Raw genomic sequence first — 22,363 nt, 5'->3', positions numbered from 1 at the left:
AGCAGTCATTTGTCGAGCGTACAGATAAGAACCAGTGTGGCAAATTACCTTCGGTCAGGGAGTTAGTGGGAAAGAAATGTCTTATTCGGTGCTTTTTGGGTAACAAAAGGGTTGAAGCACTCTGGGACTCGGGGTCCCAGGTGTGTGCTGTAGATGAGTTATGGAAACAAACAAACTTACCTGACGTGTCATTGAAAAATGTGAATGAACTTATTGACCCTGATAACACTCTCAATATTGTGGCAGCTAATGGAACGGATATGCCTTATGTAGGATGGCTTGAGATATCATTTAAACTTGGTGCTAATGATCCAGGGCTACTTGTACCAGTATTAGTACTAAAAGGTGACCAGCAACAGTGTCCTATCATAGGGTTTAATGTCATTGAGCGTCTTGTGTTAGATAGCCTCTCTAATGAGTCACAAACAGGGGATACAGAAAAGCTCTTGAAATCGGTTAGACTAGCTTTTCCCCACCTTAAGCGCAATAAAGCTGCCACTTTCATAAAAGCAGTTAGTCTGGGACAAGCACATGAGTACCGTGTAAAAACAACAAATGAGAGATTCACTATAGCCAGGCATAGCTCACTTATTATTCCATGCAAAGTACAGGCTAAGCCCTTTAAGGAAGATGTTACATTGGTTTTTGAGCCAAGTGAAAACCCACAGTGGCCAGATGGCCTCGAGCTTTGTGACTCGTTGGTCTCAGTTAAGGCAGGTTCCATCCCTAGGATAGTTGTTAGTGTCCAGAACCCTACTAATCATGATATTAGGTTTCCAGTAAAGGCTATTATTGGTACAGTGCAGTCGGTAGGGTCTGTCTACCCAGCTAACATATTTAAAAGGGACCTTCCTTCAGTGGTTGTCAATGAGGTCCATGTCCAGAATACCACCATCGCTCTCAGTGAGCAGTGGGACCCCCCAATAGATCTTTCTCATTTGGACGAAGATAAAAGAAAGACCGTTCAGCAGATGTTGAGAGAGGAATCGGCATCATTTTCAAAATCGGACGACGACATAGGGTGTGTGGAAAACCTACAAATGGACATTTTGTTGAAAGACACTGAGCCTGTTTCAAAGACATATATGTCTGTCCCAAAGCCAATGTACAGAGAGGTGAAAGACTATTTACAGGACTTGATAGCGCAGGGGTGGGTGGAAAAGTCCACTTCCTCCTACTCATCCCCTGTCGTCTGTGTCAGGAAAAAAGATGGTACACTGCGCTTATGTATTGATTACAGAGAGCTGAACCGGAAAACACACCCTGACCGGCACCCCATCCCACGGGTACAGGACGTGGTGGATAGCCTTGGGGGTAACACCATCTTCTCGCTGCTGGACCAAGGCAAAGCATACCACCAGGGGTTCATGTCCAAAGGGAGCCGACACCTGACTGCCTTCGTGACCCCTTGGGGCCTTTATGAATGGATTCGAATTCCGTTTGGACTCATGAATGCACCAGCAGCGTTCCAGCGGTGTATGGAACAATGTCTGGAGGGGTTACGGGACGAAATATGTGTCCCCTATCTTGATGACATTCTTGTTTTCAGCGGGACATTTGACAACCACGTTGAGGACGTCAGACGAGTGTTGCGACGTCTCAGGGAAAATGGAATAAAACTCAAAGCCCGAAAGTGTGACCTCTTTAAGCCGGAAGTGAGGTACCTCGGCAGGATTGTCTCTGCTGAGGGGAGCAGAATGGACCCGGCAGATACAGCAGCAGTGCGTGCCCTGAAAAACAAGCAGCCAGGCACTGTCGGTGAGCTTCGAGCCATTTTGGGACTATTAAGCTATTATAGGCAATACATCAAAGATTTCTCTTGTATCGCTAGTCCCTTGTATGCTTTGCTTAAAGCCCCTCTGAATGTTGAGACTCAGCAGCATCAAAGACAAAAATGGAAAGTGAGACATAACAGTGTGTCTTCCAACACACGTATTGAGTGGGGTGATGAGCATCAGTCAGTGTTAGAGCAGCTAATAGACTGTTTAGTTCAACCACCAGTTTTAGGTTTTCCTGACTTCGCGCATCCTTTCATTTTGCATACAGATGCCTCTAACCGGGGTTTAGGTGCTGTGTTGTACCAAAGACAAAATGGCAAACTTCGCGTGATAGCCTATGGCTCTCGGACATTAACTGCAGCTGAGAAGAATTATAATTTACACTCGGGCAAGTTGGAATTTTTGGCGCTTAAGTGGGCGATCACAGACAAGTTTCGTGATTATTTGTACTATGCACCATTCTTCACTGTGTATAGTGACAATAATCCACTCACGTATGTACTGTCGACTGCTAAGTTAAATGCAACTGGGTGCAGGTGGGTCGCAGAACTTTCTGATTTTAATTTTACTGTTAAATATCGTCCCGGTAAGGAAAATGTTGATGCAGACAGTTTATCTAGGATGCCCCTTGATATGGTAACATATATGGAAGGATGTACAAAAGAAATGTCGTATGATGCTGTGAGTGCTGCCGTACAAGCGGTTGACCAACAGAACGAGTCTAGTGCAGCTTGGTCTATGGGAATCTCAGCTATGTGTGCCGAGGTGTCACTAAACACACCGATAGCCCCATTGACTGTTGGACAGATCAAGTTAGATCAAGAGACTGACCCCATTATAGGACATATTATTAGATACAAACTGGCGGAGACGAAACCGCTAGGTACTGAACTAAGAAAGCATTGTCCTCAAGCTGTTTGTCTTGTGAGGGAATGGGACAAGCTACACTTTAATGACAGAGGTGTTTTGTACAGAAAAACGGCAAACAGAACCCAACTACTGCTTCCTGAAAAACACAAGGTGACAGTGTTAAAAGAGCTGCATGATGAAATGGGCCACCATGGTGTAGAAAGGACTCTTTCCCTTGTAAGGGATCGTTTTTACTGGCCCTTTATGCAAAAAGAAATAGAGGACTATGTACTGAGAGAGTGTGTGTGCCTAAAACACAAAAAGCCCAACCGTGAGACCAGAGCCCCTCTTACTAATATTGTGACTACTCAGCCTTTTGAACTTGTCTCCGTTGACTTTTTGCATCTTGACAAATGTAAGGGTGGTTATGAATACGTGCTTGTGCTAGTAGACCATTTTACACGTTTCGCTCAAGTTTATGCTACAACGTCCAAAGCTGGCAAAACAGCGGCAGACAAAATCTTTAATGACTATGCTTTAAAGTTTGGGTTCCCCCTTCGAATTCACCATGATCAGGGTGGTGAATTTGAAAATCAACTTTTTGCTCAACTGAAGGAATATTGTGGGGTTGCGGGTTAAAGGACAACCCCCTACCATCCACAGGGAAATGGACAAGTTGAACGATTTAATCGAACACTGATCCAGATGTTAAAGACACTGACAGAGAAACAAAAGAGTAACTGGAAAGACTCACTAAACAAACTCGTTTATGCTTACAACTGTACCAAAAGTGAGGTGACAGGGTTCTCACCTTTTTACTTACTTTATGGACGTTCACCACGTTTGCCAGTTGATATGTTGTTTAGTTTGAATCCAGACTCGAACCAGGGTGAAACCAACCAGAAGGACTATGTGAAGAAGTGGAAACAGGGCATGGAGGAAGCGTATGCGATCACGCAAGAAAATAAAAACAAAGCTGCTGCCAGGAGTAAGAGACTATATGACAGTAAACTAAAGTATTCTACCCTGTTGCCCGGTGATCGTGTTCTGGTTCGAAACTTAACCCCACGTGGAGGTTCAGGCAAACTGAGAAACCACTGGGAGGATGTTGTTCATACAGTGGTTCGTCAAGTCAGCCAAGACATTCCAGTTTATGAGCTGAAACCTGAGAGGGGGAAGGGCAGATCTAGGATACTCCACCGCAATCTCTTGCTGCCATGTGATCATTTGCCATTAGAGACTTCACTACAGTCCCAGTCCAAGGAAAAGTCCACTCGGCAACGACCGAACAAGATGCCGGAAATGGATCCGGAAGAGGATGATGAGGAGGATGAGTATTATCCAGTGTTGCATCGCCAGAGCACCCGACCAGACTCACCAGAACCGCGGGACGTGAGCTTTGTGGAGACAACCCACCATGATGACAATCAACTGGGGAATGAACTGCCGGGGACGGAGCCGGGAGCTGCGGAAGTTGACCAATCTCAGGAGGGCAACATTGGTCCGGAAAATGATCCACCTGTGACAGTGTGTCCCCCTTTTCCCCAGCCACCCCCCAGTAATCCTGATATTGGGGGAAATCACCGGCCACGAAGAGAACACAGGAGACCCAAGGTATTCACGTATGATCGCCTTGGTTCGCCATCTTGCTACAATGTAGGGACAGTACCATATCATGGTGGACAGACAATGCCTTGGATGTATGGCGCACACCCCTATTATGCCACGAAATACTACAGAAATGGTTAATCGACACTTCGGTTTAATAGAACAGTGAGATGGAAACAAGAAGACCCCGATGAGCCCTGTATAAGTAAAACGGAATGTATGAAAAGAGTTCCAGTCTGTGAATTGTTGATTGTTATAATGTAAACAGAATGTATGAAAAGAGTTCCAGTCTGTAAACTGTTCATTATTATAGTTCATATTTGGATGCAGTTCATAATACCGTGCGTCATTGTTTTGGGCACGTCGTCCAGCGTATTTATGTATTTACTAGTACATATGTTGGGGACAACATCTATTTTGAGGGGGAGTATGTGACAGGTTGTAAATTATCGTATTTCCTATTTTGGTTACATTCGCGTAGTTCTATTGGTTTACAAATGATATATATCGAAAATGTTTATTTAAACATGGAACGCCTGCTTCGGTTCATGTTTCGTGTCGGACCGATTTAGATCGTTGGACCGGAAATTGTTGTGCGCGTACGTTTGCATTAGATCGGGGCATTCGAAGTAAACCACTGTTGAGTCAAGACCTATCACATTGCTTGTCTTGTGGTTTTTTTCTGGATCCCACAACACCGTATCTCCCTTACTATAGTGGAGAGCGCAACATATACAAAGTTGAAATGGTGACACCTCGATAACATAAAAATGAACTTGAGCACTAAATTACTTGGCAACAACATGCTGACGTGTGAAGGAAATAAATACATTTAGTGAGCCATTTTAAACATTGTAGAATGAACATTAAAATAGCGAGTTAATCAGTATCAACGGTGCTCTGGTTTCGGTGGATGGGTGAGGGAGCGGATGTGGAACGGGTGTCGGAGTTGTGTTTGTTCAGGTACCAGGAGGTCAAGGGGTCAGCTGATTCGTATCACCCAAAGGAGAGGAAAAGTTACAACTTAGCCAACACTGCACAAAGGAGGTGAAAGGTTACGACCTGACCAAAAGCTGACCTGGCAGGAGCAACTCGAGACGTCTCCGCGACATCCCGCCAAAAGGATGACGACATCAGAGGAGTGGCATCCAATCAACTGCTGATTTCTTTGTTTGAGCCAAATTTGAATATGCATGTGGTGCACCTTTAAATCTAGGCTGCTCAGTCTTAGTCTTTGTCTTTCTTCTCTCTTGCTGATTTGGGGCACACGCATATTTTCTGTGTCAGGGAGCTGAGACCCAGAATTCTGTATTGTTAGGAATAGGAATCTGTGAGTAACTTGCCGGCTTCTTTGGTGATCTCTCTCACAACCAACATGCCAATTGTTAGCTTACAACCTTGCGCAATAAGGTCAATATTTCATTCCGTTCATAATATTTACCATTTTAAAGATAACCGTAAAATGCTAATACTAGCCTGTAATATTCTAACCTAACACGTGTCACTTTCAATGTGTGTGACGACTCACTCTTTTGGAAATGGGATGGGCTGCAACAGGCTGGCCAACGCAGGTCTCCAGTCATCGTAATCAGACCTGAGAGACACACACACACACACACACACACACACACACACACACACACACACACACACACACACACACACACACACACACACACACACAGTCATTAGCGGATCAAAGATAAAATGAGTTTTGTGGGTTGGGTGCAAAGGCAAGAGATGTGCTTAAACATGAGCTGCTGAGATGATGTGAGCAAAGTAAAACAAAAAAATAGCTAACAAGTGAAGAAGCTTCGTGAAGGGCCCATCTCTTCAATGTGGTAACAGGACTTTCAAAGAAAGTCACACAGGAGCGGAGGTCCGCTTTGGCATTGTGTGATCAACCAATATATCACGTTCACTGCGTCGAAGCAACTCTATATCGTGGGTAGGGAATACAATGTACCGAGATGGATAATCAGAGGTCAATAAATGTTGCCGGGTGTCATTCGTCATTCTCTAGAGCCAACCGTCCATCATCGTCAGCATGTTGTCATTTCAAGCCGACCAAATCTGTCATCATCAATTTGTCACTCGTTATTGTCACGCCGCTTCTGTCATTGCTAAATTACAGTTTGTCTCTGCTATTTTCGGACAGTCTGAGCATTATTATCTTTGCAGGTGTAGACATTTTGAAACACTTTCCAAGCCAGGGATGAGAATGACAAATGAGAAAAAAGTCTGAAAAAAGAAAAAGCGGGGCCGGGCAGGGACACACGCATATATCGTATGCCGTGCGCAGTTACTGCTAGCTAGCCTGCACACTTGCTTTCAGCTGCCTCTCACGGTAGTATATTGATGCTAACGTTAGCATGGGGCTTGTCATAGTGCCACTGACATTGGACTCTTTCACCGATGGTATTGTTTCATTGCAAATTAGAATCAGAACCTTATCTCTCCACAATGTCGAATCCTTCCGTCCAGTCAACCCTTTTTTTTCATTTAATTTTTTTACTTGACCGCTTCTTCAAAAGGGGGCGTTTACCTGCTTCGACCTTAACGGCATCTAATCAAAATGGCGCTTTCCGCCAACCGGCGTCAGCATCATCCAATCAAAATTGCGTTTTCCGCCAACACAAGCCAAAACAGGAAATGAACAGCAAAAAAAGCCATAATACATATTTTGTTTGATCTGGTCAGTTTGGTCTGAAAAAGTCGTAAATCCGCCAATCGCCGGAAAAATTCTCATCCCTGTTGAAGCCCTCGGATGACCTTGAAAATCAGAGTCTAATTTGCGAGACCCCACTTACCAGTTCTTCACAAATACAGAGGCAGATTCTATTTATTAGATGTATTTGTTTGTAAGTAGTAAAATTTAAATGTACTACAGCACAAACAGGAAATGAACAGCGAAAAGCAAGAAGTTTAGTTTTATGATGCAATCATCAAGAGCCATCTATGGCTTGCGAGCCACAGGTTCCCGACCCCTGGTCTAAGGATTCTTACGCTGCGTTGAATAGTTACGTCCTCCTAAAACTCAATCTTCTGCGGATCCCGCAACTTCAGTGAAAATGACAAAAACCCTGGCACTGCAGTGGACACATATTTGCACATCGTCTGTCAGCGAATGAGTTCATAGCATTGGACTATGTGCTAAATGACTACCTGACGAGTGAGAGCCTGCATGTGTTGCGCAACTGTCAGCAAGATGATTGCAAGACTCACAGCATCTTGAGGATGACAGCGAAGCACCCAAGTACACGGTCGGCCTGAGCGGGCAGCTGGATGGACAAAGTGTTGACGGCTGGGCTGACCAGGAGACAATCGATGAGGTTGGGTTCACTGTCGTGCCGGCACTTGCGCTTTGTGTTGGCGCAGTTGTTGTTGCGCTCCAACTCCACCAGGATCTCACTCGAGTTGACAACAGACGGAGGCGGGGAGAGGGGCAGGCTCGGTGTTGGAGAGCAGATGGGGATAGATGGTGGCGGGTTGGGGGGCGCGGGAGTAGATGGCTGAGAAGATGCGGGGTTGGCGGAGAGGGGGAGCAGAGTGGTGGTCGGTGGCATTGGAGGCTCCGGGCGCAGCAGGCGGAGAGGCATCGGAGGCTTGCGCTCATTCTGCTGCTGACAGCCGTTTCTGATCTCCTTCAAGCTTGGAGAGTTGTCTCGACTGGAGGTTAGGGTAGGGTAGGGTAGGGTAGGGTAGGGTGGGGTAGGGGAGGGGAGGGGAGGGTAGCGTAGGGTAGGGTAGGGTAGGGTAAGGTAGGGTAGGGTAGGGTAGGGTAGGGTAGGGGAGGGGAGGGTAGCGTAGGGTAGGGTAGGGTAGGGTAGGGTAGGGTAAGGTAGGGTAGGGTAGGGTAGGGTAGGGTAGGGTGGGGTAGGGGAGGGTAGCGTAGGGTAGGGTAGGGTAAGGTAGGGTAGGGTAGGGTAGAGTAGGGTAGGGTAGGGTAGGGTAGGGTAGGGTAGGGTAGGGGAGGGTAGGGGAGGGTAGGGTAGGGTAGGGTAAGGTAGGGTAGGGTAGGGTAGGTTATAGGGTAGGGCAGGGCAGGGGGGAGGGTTGTCACACGACAAAATGGCAACGGTCACCTCCAACAATGAACATAAGCACATGCTGCATTAACAACAGATTTTATGAGATGAGGCAATTGAGCCAGGAGACTGGCTGCCATAAGTACTGTACCCTGGAGGATTGGTGTTATGGAAAAGAAAAAAGAAAAAAACAACAAAGGTGGGTTCTCTGGGGTGAAAGATGTTGACAGGGGCAATGCCGATGACGCTGACTGTGCGCTTACAGCATTTGAGCTGTCTTTTCATCAGCGCCATGCCTCATGGAACATACTTGACTCACACTCCTTAGGGCCTGTTACTAAGGACAAACAGACATAGGCACAAATCGACAAAAGGGGCAAAACCAGGATTTTCCATGTTGCACAGTTGCAAAGTGTTTCATTTAGCGTGCGTCGTGTGATGTACCAAACCTGAGAGGAATTGCGCTGGCCTACTTTGTATCTTTTCAGTCGTGCATCGGAAAGGCAGATGCAGGACAAACAAGAGTAGTGGAAGCAAAATGAGAAAGGACAAAAATTATCGACACCTATTAAGCGGTTGTCTCGCTGTCCATGAATACTGCTTTCTGCCCTTCGTAGACAATCTTTTTAAAGAGGTCCTCCTTTGCAAGCAATATTTCCCAAATTCTTCATTGCTTATCTGATGCCACCATCGAGGGCACATCACAGCGATGACAAACATTTCATAACCAGGTCCTATTTGGCTCATTTCTATCGCTAGCTTTTGATTTGCTCAGCATTTCCATGTTGTGGGCATGCCATATCACAAAAACAAAAGACAATAGAAGTAATCAGTGGAGCCGCAGGGAGTAGTCCTCTGCTCCCCCCAACCTGAGAGCAGGGACCAATCATAGCAGAGTCCGGCACCGCCACGTCTGGACAGTAGGGATATATATATATAAGGCCGAAACCACCAGCAAGACCTTAGTTCGCTGACCAAGCCTCTTGGAGAAGAAGCGAAACGTCCGACACCTTCAAAAAAGTACAGATGACGGCTGAAGAAACCTTTTCATTCTTTTACAGTAGTTATTCTCGAGAATGAAGTCAGGTCATTTCACCACTGTCGTCTTGCGGAGATGAAACTTGATATTTTCCACCCATCCACTTTCTAAACTGATTATCCTCACAAGTGTAAGTATGACAGACTCGTGCTGGAACCTATCCCATCTGTCTTTTGGCAGCAGGCGAGGTACACCTTGAATTGGTCGCCAGCCATTCGCACGCACAGACCAACAACCATTCACTCTCACACTCACAGCTAGGGACAATTTGGAGACATCACTGAACCTACCATGTCTGTGTAAGCTCTCAGCCGTAAAGGAGTGGTCCATCGATGAAAAGGTTTCGTCATCTGTACTTCTTTCAAGGTGTCGGATATTTCGCTTGTCATCCAAGAGGCTTTGTCAGTGAACTAACATTTGCTGGTAGCTCTGGCCCAATATATCTACAGTGATACCTCAGCTTCCAAACTTCATTGGTTCCCAGAAAGTGTGCGTAAGGTGAAAAGTGTGTCTTCCAAACATTAATTTCCCATAGGAAACCATTAACATGAGAATAATCCGTTCCCAACTGAAGGTTGCTGACAAAGCCTCTTGGATGAGAAGCAAAACGTCCGACACCTTCAAATAAGTACAGATGACAGCTGAAGAAACCTTTTCATTGATTAACTTACCATCTACAGTATTTTAGGAATGTGTGAGGACATCGAAGTACCCAGAGAAAACCTACACAACCCCGGGGAGAGCATGCAAACTCCACACAGAAAGAGCTGGGCTTAAGCCTGGCCTCCGCACTGTGAAGTCAACATGCTAACCACTTGATCACCGTTGATCATAATAATAATAATAATAATAATAATAATAATAATACATGATGAAAATCTGATGTGATCGAGGAAAAAGAATAGCGAATTTGGGATCATTACAAAAATGTATCAAGAAAAGTTAACTTGCATCTCTGAATAAGAAGAAAAAAAAACAACAATTTGACCCGTGGTCTTAAAAACGAATATGTAAATATAATTCAAGTTTAAATAATTACCTGTAAGACAGACTGTAGGATTGTTCACAGAGCGAATGAAAGAGAAAGAGAGAGAAATTACTACGTCGGTGTAAGTGAAGTTTGTTATTAAGTTGAGCAGAAATGTAAATTTCAATCACATGAATTTCCGCGAGAAACGATTATGCGCATTCTCAAGTGTTATGCCAACAGCCCTCATAAGTATGAGCTGTAGGCATTTGATTTTTTGGATGGAGACCTTCAGGCTCAACATCTCATATAAGAGTAACGGAACCTCAGCAAATCGAATCATGCAGAGGAAAGGAGGTAGAAACTGACTGTGTGTGTGTGTGTGTGTGTGTGTGTGTGTGTGTGTGTGTGTGTGTGTGTGTGTGTGTGTGTGTGTGTGTGTGTGTGTGTGTGTGTGTGTGTGTGTGTGTGTGCGCACGTCTAACGAACCTGTTAATGAATTCTTCATAACATGAGTAAATGGCCGCGAGACATACTGCAACCAGGTTTGGCAGGACACGTGGGTGCGGGCATTGCCCCGTTGGCCCATGCATGCTGCAACACAGTATACAGTACGGCCAAAACATGGTCATGATAATGTCAAAGTTCACATCAATTAGATGAATACAGTCAAATCACAAAAACACATTCCCCTCCGTGACAGTGATGGAATTCAAAATGGCGCCAATTACAGGGCTCAAACTGACGCTAACGCACAGTAAAAAACATTTGATTCACTACATTGGTCATGTTTTAAGTAACATTTTAGCATTCACATTTTAGCATTCACAAAAATAAAGAGAGGTTCATCACTGTACGGTACGATGAACCCTTTCAGAGACAGCGGTTACCGTATTTTCCGGTATTTGAAGCGCGGCGGCGTGTAAGGCGCACCCCCAACGAATGGGGTATTTTCAAACCTTTTCCATATAACCAGACTACAAGGGCACGTTCAATGAATAAAAAAAGTCTTCCAAATATAAGATAGAAATATATAAAAGTTTTTCTTCCAAGGCACATCACATTATAAGGCGCTACAGTAGAGGCAGGTGTTACGCATTACTTCTTGTACAGGGCGAAATGGAGTCGGTGGCTGCTGACAGTAGTTGCGAGACCTGTTGTGGCTCAATATGACTTGTCATATAAGGCGCACCGGCCGGCCTATAAGGCGCAGGGTCATCTTTAGAAGAAAATCAAGGCTTTTAGGTGCACCGGAAAATACGGTACTATGGTGGAGAGCTTATCATCATATCAGGTTACGGGGTGCATGAAAGGCTTCGAGAGGGAAAAACATGGAACAGACCTATTTCCTATGCTGAAGTTTTACCATTTTGAACTTTGTAGGCTAAGATAGTAGTTTTCTCATTGTTATATAGACTTCTATCGTGATTCTGTTAATTATACCGAATAGCGTGGAAGTCAGTATAAGCCATCTTCCGATAAACTCAGTCAATATTTAATTTACTGACCCCACTGCAGTGTAAAATTGAGTTTAGCTATTCGTATTTCTCACCTGTGAACAAACTTCTTGACAACTTCCATTCCCGCATTTAGTTCGTTCAGTGCCAGGATGTACTCCTGAGTGAAGAGGCGCAGTCGAGGGCATTTTCCAAAATCCTGCAAAGCACACAGAAAACAAAACCTGCGTAACCTGACAGAATACAACACATTCGGACCTGGACTGGAAGGGAAGAGAAATGAATCGCCATCATTCCTGCACCCTCTGAGGGGGATAATGACTCACCATGTTGTGTTTGAGGATTCTCTGGACCACCGGAGTGAAAACTTCGATAACAACCATGGAACGCGGTCGCTCACGACAATACTGCAAAACGTCAGGGAAAGTCCATTTTCATTCATTCGGAGTGCGCCAAATGACAACCAAGTGAGTCAAAACAGGGATTACCAATGACACATTTGACTGGACATTCATGACTGTAAAAAATGAGTTCAATGCAGTGACAATTTCGGAACACCTCACCTTACAGAAGAACTCGCAAAGATCTGGGGGTGGGTGGTTGTTTTCCAGAAGAGGTGCAATAGCCTGCAAATATAAACAAATACGTACCAAGATACATGTGTAGGTAAGAATAGTATTTCAATGGAATGTCAGAATGGCAACATTTTGAATACTTGCGTACAGCAGACCAAAGTCAGGCCTGGATTTGCCATCCAAGGATGGGCCGTATTTTCGCAACCATGTGGCGCACCATGTTAAGAGGCACACTGTCACTTGCACCTGGCATTTCTGATTTTAACAGATACGTAACACTACACACTACATTATTGGGCGCAGGCATGGATAATAAAAGATGAATCAATGACTTTACTTGGTCTGTCAGCTCACTCACACAACCTCGCCTTGGATCAGTGGAAACTCGGTTTCATCTTCTTGACTTGGCAAAGCTCATTCACCTGCTTCCTCCACTTACAAACCACGCATTTGTCTAAAACAGGGGTTTCAAACTCCGGTCCTCGAGGGCCGCAATCCTACATGTTTTCCAAGTCTTCCTGTTGCAACACAGCCTCAGGTGCATTGCAACAGGGAGACTTGGAAAACATGTAGGACAACGGCCCTCGAGGACCGGTGTTTGAGACCCCTGGACTCTGAAATATCCTTGCGGCTGCTCGATTGCCCTGTTCCTCCGCGTCACTGATTGTGTGACGTTTGAGTGTTTTTTTCGTAGGTGCCCGTTGTCTGTGGTCTTGCTCAATTCGCACATTGCTATATGTTCACTGACAGGTGAGTGCGTTGCCATTTGCATTTCCTCAACATAAACAGACATATCATATCTCATCAGACAGTCGGAGCACTCATTAGTGACGTGCCCGACTGTGCCGAAGAGCCGAGGCGTGTGCCGAGTAAACAGGTGAAACCATTTGCGAGGCGCGGTTGGAGGCGTGGGTCGATTTCGCTTGTGGCCCCGTCCAAAGCTTCGCAACGCACGCGGCTCCGCCCGATACCTCGCAACACGAGATTTCTACGTCATCACCCACTCAAAGATTCGAAATAAAATGGTGACATTATTTGGCACATTTTAAGACTTAAGTGGGCTTCAAAATATGGTACAGTGGGACCTTGGCTTACACACTTAATTGGTTCCCAGACAGAGTGTGTAAGGCAAAAGTGTGTATCCCAAAAATTAATTTCCCATAGGAAACCATTATAATGAGAATGATCCATTCCCAGGTCTCCATAAAATGTAATTTTCGACTAAATAAGCCTTACAACTACACACAATATACCTTATTCTATGTATAATAAATGTGCTATTGTATCATTTGTGATTTGTCGTTGATGGCTTGATGGAATGGGGTGGGACGGAGGAGGGGCCAGGTGGTGGTGGGGAGGGAGGGACTTACTGTATGGACTGTTGGTAACTCAACCCCCGGTGTGGCTTCTCTTCTTTGCTTCTTTGGAGACTCCTTATCATTTTTGCTGACTAAAAACCTCTTAAGTGACACCTGTTGCTTTCTGACTTGGAAGGTCTTACAAAACTGAGGCACTACATGATCATTCATCATGTTGATGATTCTCATAGCCACAGTCTTTTCTGAATGGAACTGTTCAATAAAAGCCAGCACATCATTCCACTTAGCCAACATTGTCTTGATGATCTCACTTGATGCTGCAGACGTCTCCTGCATCCGTTGCTAGCTTTAAAATCATCAATAAACATGCGGCAACTTCCAGGTTGCCGCATGACGATATCAGAGTGAATTTGCCGCGCTTTCTTGGATATAATTGCTTTATTCACGCTATCGCCGGCTAGCTGCTTTTCGTTAATCCAAATTAACAGAAGTTTTTCAACCTCTTCTATTACCTGAGACTGTTGCTTTGACAACACGGAAACACCTTTAGCAACACACGCACCTTTAATAGCTTCTTTGTTCCGAAGGATGGTAGCAATGGTGGACTGAGCATTGGGCCGGTAAGTCAGACAAACACACACCTCGTTCGTGTTTCTCAATGATCTCTTTCTTCTCCTCAACAATTTTTTTTGTGTCTTCTTCGGCTGAACACAAGGCTGTAATGGGGTCTTTTTTGGTCCCATAACAGCAAAAATATCCGTGATAAATCCTTGAAGACGAACGACGTGTACACTCAGAGAACGGGGGTGTGGAAAGGTAGGCCGGCTGTGGCGCTGTTCGGTCGTGTGGTCGTGTGGTAGTGCATATGCCAAGGTTTAATTTTCATAAATTTAACGTTCGTGAACCGAAAAGTTCATAAGGCAAGGTGTTCGTAAACCGAGGTTCCACTGCACTACTTTCCAACATCTTTGACAAAGGAAAGCCTTGATGCGGATGTGGATCAACGCCCGTGGCCCAGTTCACAAAACAGGGTTAATGGGGATGACGAGTGGTAGGTACGGGTACGCTTCCTCTTCGCCAAAATGCTTTTTTTTCTTACTGTAAAATAACTGTGATAAACACATCGGTATATTTTGCAGGACTTTTATATTTGGGAAATTGCTGGTTTGTATTCATGATTGAATTCCGCTGAGTTCGATGACTCAGCTATGCCTGTTTTATTTGCTTCACGAATCCTCTTCCAATCATATGAAACGTAGCAGAGGATGAACCACGGTTCACAAATTGTGGACTGCAATCTTCAAAGTGTACGTCCAAACTAAATCTGACCAACAGCTAATATGAATACAGTGATACCTCAGCTTTCGAACTTAGTTTCCAGACAGTGTGTCTAAGGCGAAAAGCACGTCTTCCAAACATAAAATTCCAATAGGAAACCATTAAAATGCGAATAATCCGTTCGCAGGTCCCCATAAAACATAATTTTCTACTAAATAAGCCTTAAAACTACACAAAATGGACCTTATTTTATGTTTAATAAATGTCCTATTGTATTGTAATTAGAGAAATAAACTGCACTGTTGTCCATTATGGTACGCATACGCATCCATACATGTCCATTATGAAACGCATACATGTAATCTACTGCCCCCGGTGGCCATCATCTGTAATAGAAAATGGCTGAATTTCACACAATGACCAAGTCAATTATTTTGTGATGGAATGTAGGGAAAGAGATGCCCATTTCACGGTAAGATCTGAGCATTGTCATCAAATGGTGAGTGTAGTTTTGCTTCGTTTGAATGTTGCTGTGCTGATGAGCATATTGTGTTTGAGAGCCTTTTTCTGAGCATCTTCATCTTTATTAAGTTCATAGAGTTGGTTGTTCTGTAGCCACAAGGGGACACAAGCCAGTGTCAGTGGAGGACACTGATTCGCTGTGGCAACCCCTTGAAGGGATAAGCCCAAAGGAAAAGAAGAAGTTTTATTTACCTTTGTGATGGGAGTTGTCAATGGATGATAAACAGAAACTCCCGACTTAGCATACTGGTAGTGGGACGCTAAGTTACACAAACGCACATGTCGTTCATGTTTTTCGATGATCTCTTTCTTCTGCTTGACCGTAATTTTCTTTTGTGTCCTCTTCGGCTTAACACGAGTCTGTGGTGGGCTCTCTTTCGGTCCCAAAAAAGCAAAAGTACTACACTCAAACCACGTCTGCACTGAGAGCACTCAAAGAAAGTGGGTGTGGAAAAGTAGTCTGCCAGCCACCGAGGCGCTTTTTTGGTGTTTGTCCGCCGAAAACAAGTCCGCCAGCCATTGTGGCGCTCCGTGTGTTTCCCAAAAACTAGTTGGTTTGCCAAGATTATATTCTCGCAAATTTAATGTTCGTAAGGCAAAAAGTTGGTCAACTGACGTATCACTGTACCTGCAAAATAAAGAAAGGGAATTTGTCGGTCTTACCACAATGATGTTCTCATGATCCTGTGGGCTGAGGTTAGAGTTCTGAGAGCAAACAGATGACAAGATATACATGAATGACAGAAATTCAGAAGAAAGATGGACATTATGAACGAAAGAAAAAACTGAAAGAAAGACAAAAAATAAACAAACAAAGGAAGGAATTATGGTGACTTTGCCAAGATAAACAGTCCGCTTCACAGGAAATGAAACAACCAGACAAACGCGATCAATGCTACCTCAGCTAGCAAAGTCGAGATGATATGTAGAGGGGCCTGATGGATGGACTCGTCCTGCAGTGGTGAGGTCAGGGCCATGTCCACGAGTGCTCTGATCTCCTTCAGCACAACATCCCAGCGGCTTGGATTGGTCAACACCTTACAGTATTTGTAGATTTTTTTCTACATGGAAAATAATTCAGCACCAAAATTAAAATGTGTGTGCACAAGTACAGACGGCCACCAGCTGTCCAAATGAAAAAAATAAATGAAAAAAAAAATACAAGGTTGGTAGCTGCCTGGAATGAACAGCTTTGGTAAACACCAGACTCTTTATTTTGGGATCATTAACATACAAATATATAATGAATAGGTGCCAATAATAATAATAATAATAATAATAATAGGATTGGATATGCCTTTATTAGTCTCGCAGTGGAGACATTTACATTTCACAGCAGCAAAGTGATGAAAGGATGTAATAATAATAATAATAATAATGTTATAAAATACCGATTTCAATCATGACCAATCACTAATGCTCCATTTATTTCCTTTGAATAGAACTTGTCACACAACAGTTTCAACATGACAGAAGTCCCATTTGTGCCGTGCAGTGGTCGTTCATTTGGGTGCCATTCAACACAGTGAGATAAATGATTCAGATGATGTCATGCTCACCGTTACTCTTCAGTCATTCTTAATTAATTAATTAAATTAATTAATTCTTAATTAATCAGCTTTTTACTGAGCCTTTGTTTGATGTTGTCTGAGCAGGCACATTGTTTGCATGCGCCGCCCACATGACCGCTCCCAGAAAAGTTTATTATTATCCCTCCACAGCCATCAACTGAAACATTTGCTGGATATGTATTCTCAATCGGACACAATAAAGTCTTAAGGACCAAAATCTTAATTTGAACAAAGTGAAGATCACCATTTTATGAATGTATTTTTTTAAAGCAGCTCTGACCTCTCCCCAAGAATCCCAGACGGTATCTGGAGCGAATGGGTGACCTGGCAATGCAAATGTTTTTTTTTTTTTTTTTTAATATGGGCAAAGCATGGGCATTTCGGGGGTTCACCGGAAAACAACTAAGAATGGCAGCCTATATTGCCACTGTGACTAACCAAGTTTAATGATTCTTGTCCATCACAAATTTTCGAAATTATCCATGAATAAACAAGAAAAAATGTGCATTCAGTTTAAAATGGAAAAAATGTATCAAGATCACAATATATGAAAGTCTATAATCCATCCATCCATCCATCCATCCATTTCCCAGACCGCTTTATCCTCATTCGGGTCGTAGGGGGGTATTGGACCCTAACCCAGCCATCTTCGGTGACTAGGCGGGGACACCCTGTCTTAGTTGCCAGCCAATCGTTGGTTAACTTATCAAAAACAGTAAGAATGATTTTCTGACCAATACAAGTACTCAAGACTTTACTTACTTCAGATAATAAACAATCAACAAAACAGATCCTAAAATAACAGTGCTGTCATAATATGCTTCAGAAATAACAGTATTCAAAAATAAACGTCAATCACTTCTATTGTAAGTGTGCTGTTCTCGAGTTTAGTTTGTCGAAAATATTTTCTATGGCTAAATTGCTCACACTTACGGTGCTTAAATAGCTATGGCTGCACTCTCGACTTCTTCTTTTCCTTTCGTTTTTTTCCCTTCAGGGGTCACCACAGCAAATCAGTGTCATCCATCTAACCTGGTTTAGTGCATCCACTTGTCTCACACCAGCTACCTTCATGTCCTCTTTGACAACATCCAAACTTTCCTTTTGGTCTCCTGCCTGGCAGCTCAAGGCTCAGCATCCTTCTTCTGATATAGTCCCTCTCTCTCCTCTGGACATGTCCAAACCATCTCAATCCAGCTCTGCTACCTCCAGCTCTGTTTCCTGTCTTTTCTTCAGTGGCACTGTGTCCAGTCCAAACATCATGCCTAGTCTCACCACCGTTTTACACACCTTTCCTTTCGTCCTAGCTGAAACCCTTTTATCACACATCACACCTGACAATTTTCTCCAGGTGTTCCAGCCTGCCTGGACACACTTCTTTACCTCTTTTCCACACTCTCCATTGCTCTGGACAGCTGGCCCCAAGTACTTCAAATCCTCCACCTTCTTTGTCTCTTCTCCCTGTAGCGTCACTCTCATATTTGGGTCCTTCTTGTCTAACATAGTCTGTCAGCCTGTCCATCACCAGTGCGAATAAGAAGGGGCTCAGAGCTGACCCCTGGTGTAGTCCCACCGCCACCTTGAATTGTTCCGTTACACCGACAGCAGACCTCACAACTGTTTTACAGTCATTATAAATGTCCTGCACCGCTCTGAAATACTTTTCTGTCACTCCAGACTTTCTCCTGCAATACCACAGTTCTTCTCTGGGCACCCTGTCCCATGCTTTCTCCAGATCTACAAAGACAATTCCTTCTGACCTTGTAAGTACTTCTCTGTCAGGATTCTCAAAGCAAACACTGCATCTGCCATACTTTTTTTGGCATGAACCGACACATCTGCTCACAAATGTTCCCTCTTAGGCGAGCTTCAACTACTCTTTCCCATAGTTTCATTGTATGGCTCATCAACTTTATTCCTCTGTAGCTACTACAACTCTGCACATCTCCCTTGTGATTAAAAATGGGCATCAGTACACTTCGTCTCCATTCTTCAGGCATCTGCTTACCATCTAAGATCTTTTTGAAGAACCCAGTCAGAAACACCACTGCTACCTCTCCTAGGCACTTCCATACCTCCATTGGTAAACCATCAGGCCTGAGTGCCTTTCCACCCTTCATCCTCTTCAGCACCCTCCCCACTTCATCTTTGCTAATCTTCTTCTACTCTTTGTTCTTTCTCATTTTCCTCATTCATCAATTCTTCAAAGTACTCTTTCCATCTTGCCATCACACAACTGGCATCTGTTAATACATTGCCATGTCTATCCTGAATCACCCTAACCTGCGGCAGGTCTTTACCCTGTGTGTCTCTCTGTCTCGCCAACCTGTCAAGATCAGTCTTTCCTTCCTTGCTGTTCAGCCTAGGGGACAATTCATCGCAGGCCTCTTCTTTGGCTTTCGCCACATTTACTTTCACTGTGTGCTGTATCTCCCTGTACTCCTGTCAACTATCTTGTATCCTCTCAGTGTCTCACTTCTTCTTTGCTAACCTCTTTCTCTGTAGGTTTCTTCAGCCGTCATCCTTTAGTTCGCTGACGAAGCCTCTTGGATAGGAGGCGAAACGTCCGAAACCTTCACTTTTGTACAGATGACGGCTGAAGAAACCTTCTCATCGATGGACCACTCCTGTACGACTGAGAGCTTACACAGACCTCTTTCTCTGTATACACTCCTGCACCTCCCTATTCCACCACCAGGTCTCCTTGTCTACAGTTCCTCTAGTTGATACATAAACTACTTTCCGACCTGTCTCTCTGATTACATTCGCTGTAGTTTGCCAGTGCTTGTCTTAACTCCTTCCTAAGTGTCATGCAACACTTCCTTTTTCAAATTCCACAATTTTGTCCACACTTCAGCCTTTGGTTTCTTCATCTTCCTCACTGCCAGCGTCATCCTACACACCACCAACCTATGCTGTCTGGCTACACTCTCACCAACCTCTACTTTGCAGTCACTTATTTCATTCAGGTGGCACAGTTGATACAGAATGTAGTCTAGCAGTGCACTCCTGCCTCCCCTCTTATAGGTCACCATATGTTCCTGTCTCTTCTGAAAGAAAGTATTCACAATAGCCATTTCCATCCTCTTAGCAAAGTCAACCACTATCTGTCCTTCAGCGTTCCTCATCTGGAGTCCAAACCTGCCCTTCACCTCCTCAACATCTTTGTTTCCTGCGCCAACATGTCCATTGAAGTCTCCACCAATTACAACCCTCTCACTTCTCGGGATGTTCTGTATGACTTCATCAAAGTCCAACCAAAATGTCTCCTTCTCCGCCAGCTCACATCCCACTTGTGGGGCATACCCACAAACAACATTTAACATCACACCTTCAATTTCTCGCTTCAAACTCATCATTCTATCTGATACTCTTTTTACTTCTAAGACATTCCTAACAAACTCCTCTTTCAAGATTACCCCAACTCCATTTCTCTTTCTGTCTTCACCATTGTAGAACAACTTGAACCCTGACCCCAAGCATCTAGTCTTGCTCCCTTTCCACCTGGACACACAGTATGTCTACCTTCCTTCCCTGCATCATGTCAACCAGCTCTCTACCTTTACCTGTCATTGTTCCTACAGTCAAAGTTCCTACTCTCAGTCCTATACTCTTGGCGTTCCATTTCTCTCTTTTCCTACGGGCACCATCCCTCCTCTCCTTCTTCGACCAACAGTAGTCCATTTTCCACCCTGAAGTTCAACAGCGCCAATGACGGTCCTTGTTGATCCGGGCCTCTACCGATCCGGGATGAGATTCAGATGTTTGATTCGCATATTTGTTTTGGTCATAAATTTTACGTTGGATGCCCTGACTGACAGAACCCTCTGTATTTATACGGGCTTGGGACCGGCACAATAAGACACCGGCTTGTGTCCCCTTGTGACTACATTGCTGCACTCGCGACTATGCTTTGCATGGATTTGGAAGGCTAAATTTGAGCTACTTTGTGGTCAGCAAATAAATTCGCTTACAAATTCGGCACAACATTCTACCTTTATCAATTGTGTTGTCGGGGCATTTTTGCAATTCTAATTCTCCATTCAATGTACTGAGAACTGTAACATAATCACGGCTGATTATTAAGCCTGCCCAACTCCAATGGGAACCGATCAGCTTTGGCTAAACAAGTCCAACATAATGGCAGCCAATCAATGTTAGTCGTGCTCCAAAAACATTTTTTTTGCACAAACGTGTAATTAATCCGAATTGCGGACATGATTTGACAGCTCTAATTTTCATATTGTATTGTTTCTGAATTCCACAGGTCGCTGTGGTCTTATAAATTACTCATCTTGCTTTTCCTTTCGTCTTTTCCCTTGAGGGGTTGCCACAGCGAATCAATGTACTCCATCTAACCCGGTTTTGTGCATCCTCTTCTCTCACACCAGCTACCTTCATTTTGACCACATCCATAACCCTCCTCTTGGGTCTTCCTCTCGGTCTCCTGCCTTGAAGTTCAAGGCTCAGCATTCTTTTCCCGATATAGTCACTTTCTCTCCTCTGGACATGTCCAAACAATCTCAGTCTGGCCTCTCTGACTTTCTCTCCAAAGCCTGCGGTTTTATAAATTGCTCATATGCTTGACAAAGTACAGATCAATTTGAATGTTTTCATTTGCTTTTTCAGGAGTTATTTGACATTGGATTGGGACTTTTTCACTGAGCTAGCAAAATTGTCACGAAAAAGTGGTGAAGAATTTGAGCTGATGAGTTATGAATGTTCACTTTTACCCTTTGGAGTCTGACTGAACATGAAATATAGGTAGAAACAATGAAACAATGAAAAGGAATCATTCAAGCACAGTGTTGCAGTGTCCTGCATGAAATATATGAAAAGGTGAAAATGATGTCGGGTGACAGCAGGATGTCTTATCTTATTGATGAAACAGAAAACCATACATACCTTCCATTGTAAGGAGTGAAACCACTGGTCCCTTAAGTAGCTGTTAGCAGCCTGCGGGATCACACATAAGCAAAGCTACAGACTTAAGAGAAAGCAAACCAAACAATTGAAAAAGGTTCTTCGGGGATTTGTGGAATAGATGTGAAGTCGTTCAAGAAAGACCATGGCACAGAATATTCCTTAACTTGACTTTGTCATTCTTTTATATTTGCATATAAAAGTCAGCAAGGACTGAAAACGTTAATTTGTTGACATTCTGATTTTTATTATACATGTTTCAATGTTCAGTATTCAAGTAAATAGACTAAAGACCTACTTTATTTTCCGCACTATTAGACGGAGCGCCTTATAGTGCGGAAAATAAAAGCAATACAAGTATTCAATTTGATCAAAAGCACACAGGGTGCCCAAGAATCCGATGTGCCTCATATGTTGCGTTACAATACACTAGAATGCAATACATTCCA

General features: G+C 43.9%; 1 protein-coding gene and 1 pseudogene across 2 annotated transcripts in view; both read right to left on the bottom strand.

The window, feature by feature from the left end:
* Nucleotides 1–22,363, bottom strand: part of cmip (c-Maf inducing protein) — a 62,682-nt gene that overhangs the window by 19,825 nt on the left and 20,494 nt on the right. Inside the window, exons 3-11 of the mRNA XM_088995777.1 lie at nt 21,897–21,947; nt 16,320–16,481; nt 16,084–16,125; nt 12,290–12,352; nt 12,053–12,133; nt 11,822–11,925; nt 10,759–10,863; nt 7,461–7,904; nt 5,764–5,829 (exon numbers count right to left, since the gene is read on the bottom strand). Of these exons, the coding sequence (XP_088851903.1) occupies nt 5,764–5,829; nt 7,461–7,904; nt 10,759–10,863; nt 11,822–11,925; nt 12,053–12,133; nt 12,290–12,352; nt 16,084–16,125; nt 16,320–16,481; nt 21,897–21,947 (1,118 nt within the window). The remainder of the gene's footprint in view (nt 1–5,763; nt 5,830–7,460; nt 7,905–10,758; nt 10,864–11,821; nt 11,926–12,052; nt 12,134–12,289; nt 12,353–16,083; nt 16,126–16,319; nt 16,482–21,896; nt 21,948–22,363) is intronic.
* LOC148898554 (uncharacterized) lies at nt 16,489–20,027 on the bottom strand (annotated as a pseudogene). The gene is made up of 2 exons (XR_016114907.1): nt 19,645–20,027; nt 16,489–19,482 (listed from the first exon to the last, which is right to left on the bottom strand). The product of XR_016114907.1 is annotated as an uncharacterized LOC148898554 (transcript).

The sequence above is a fragment of the Hippocampus bargibanti genome, linkage group LG05 (genome assembly GCF_051943395.1).
Source record: "Hippocampus bargibanti isolate YZ-2025 linkage group LG05, ASM5194339v1, whole genome shotgun sequence".
Taxonomy (NCBI): domain Eukaryota; kingdom Metazoa; phylum Chordata; class Actinopteri; order Syngnathiformes; family Syngnathidae; genus Hippocampus; species Hippocampus bargibanti.
This window is presented reverse-complemented; position numbering and strand designations above follow the sequence as displayed.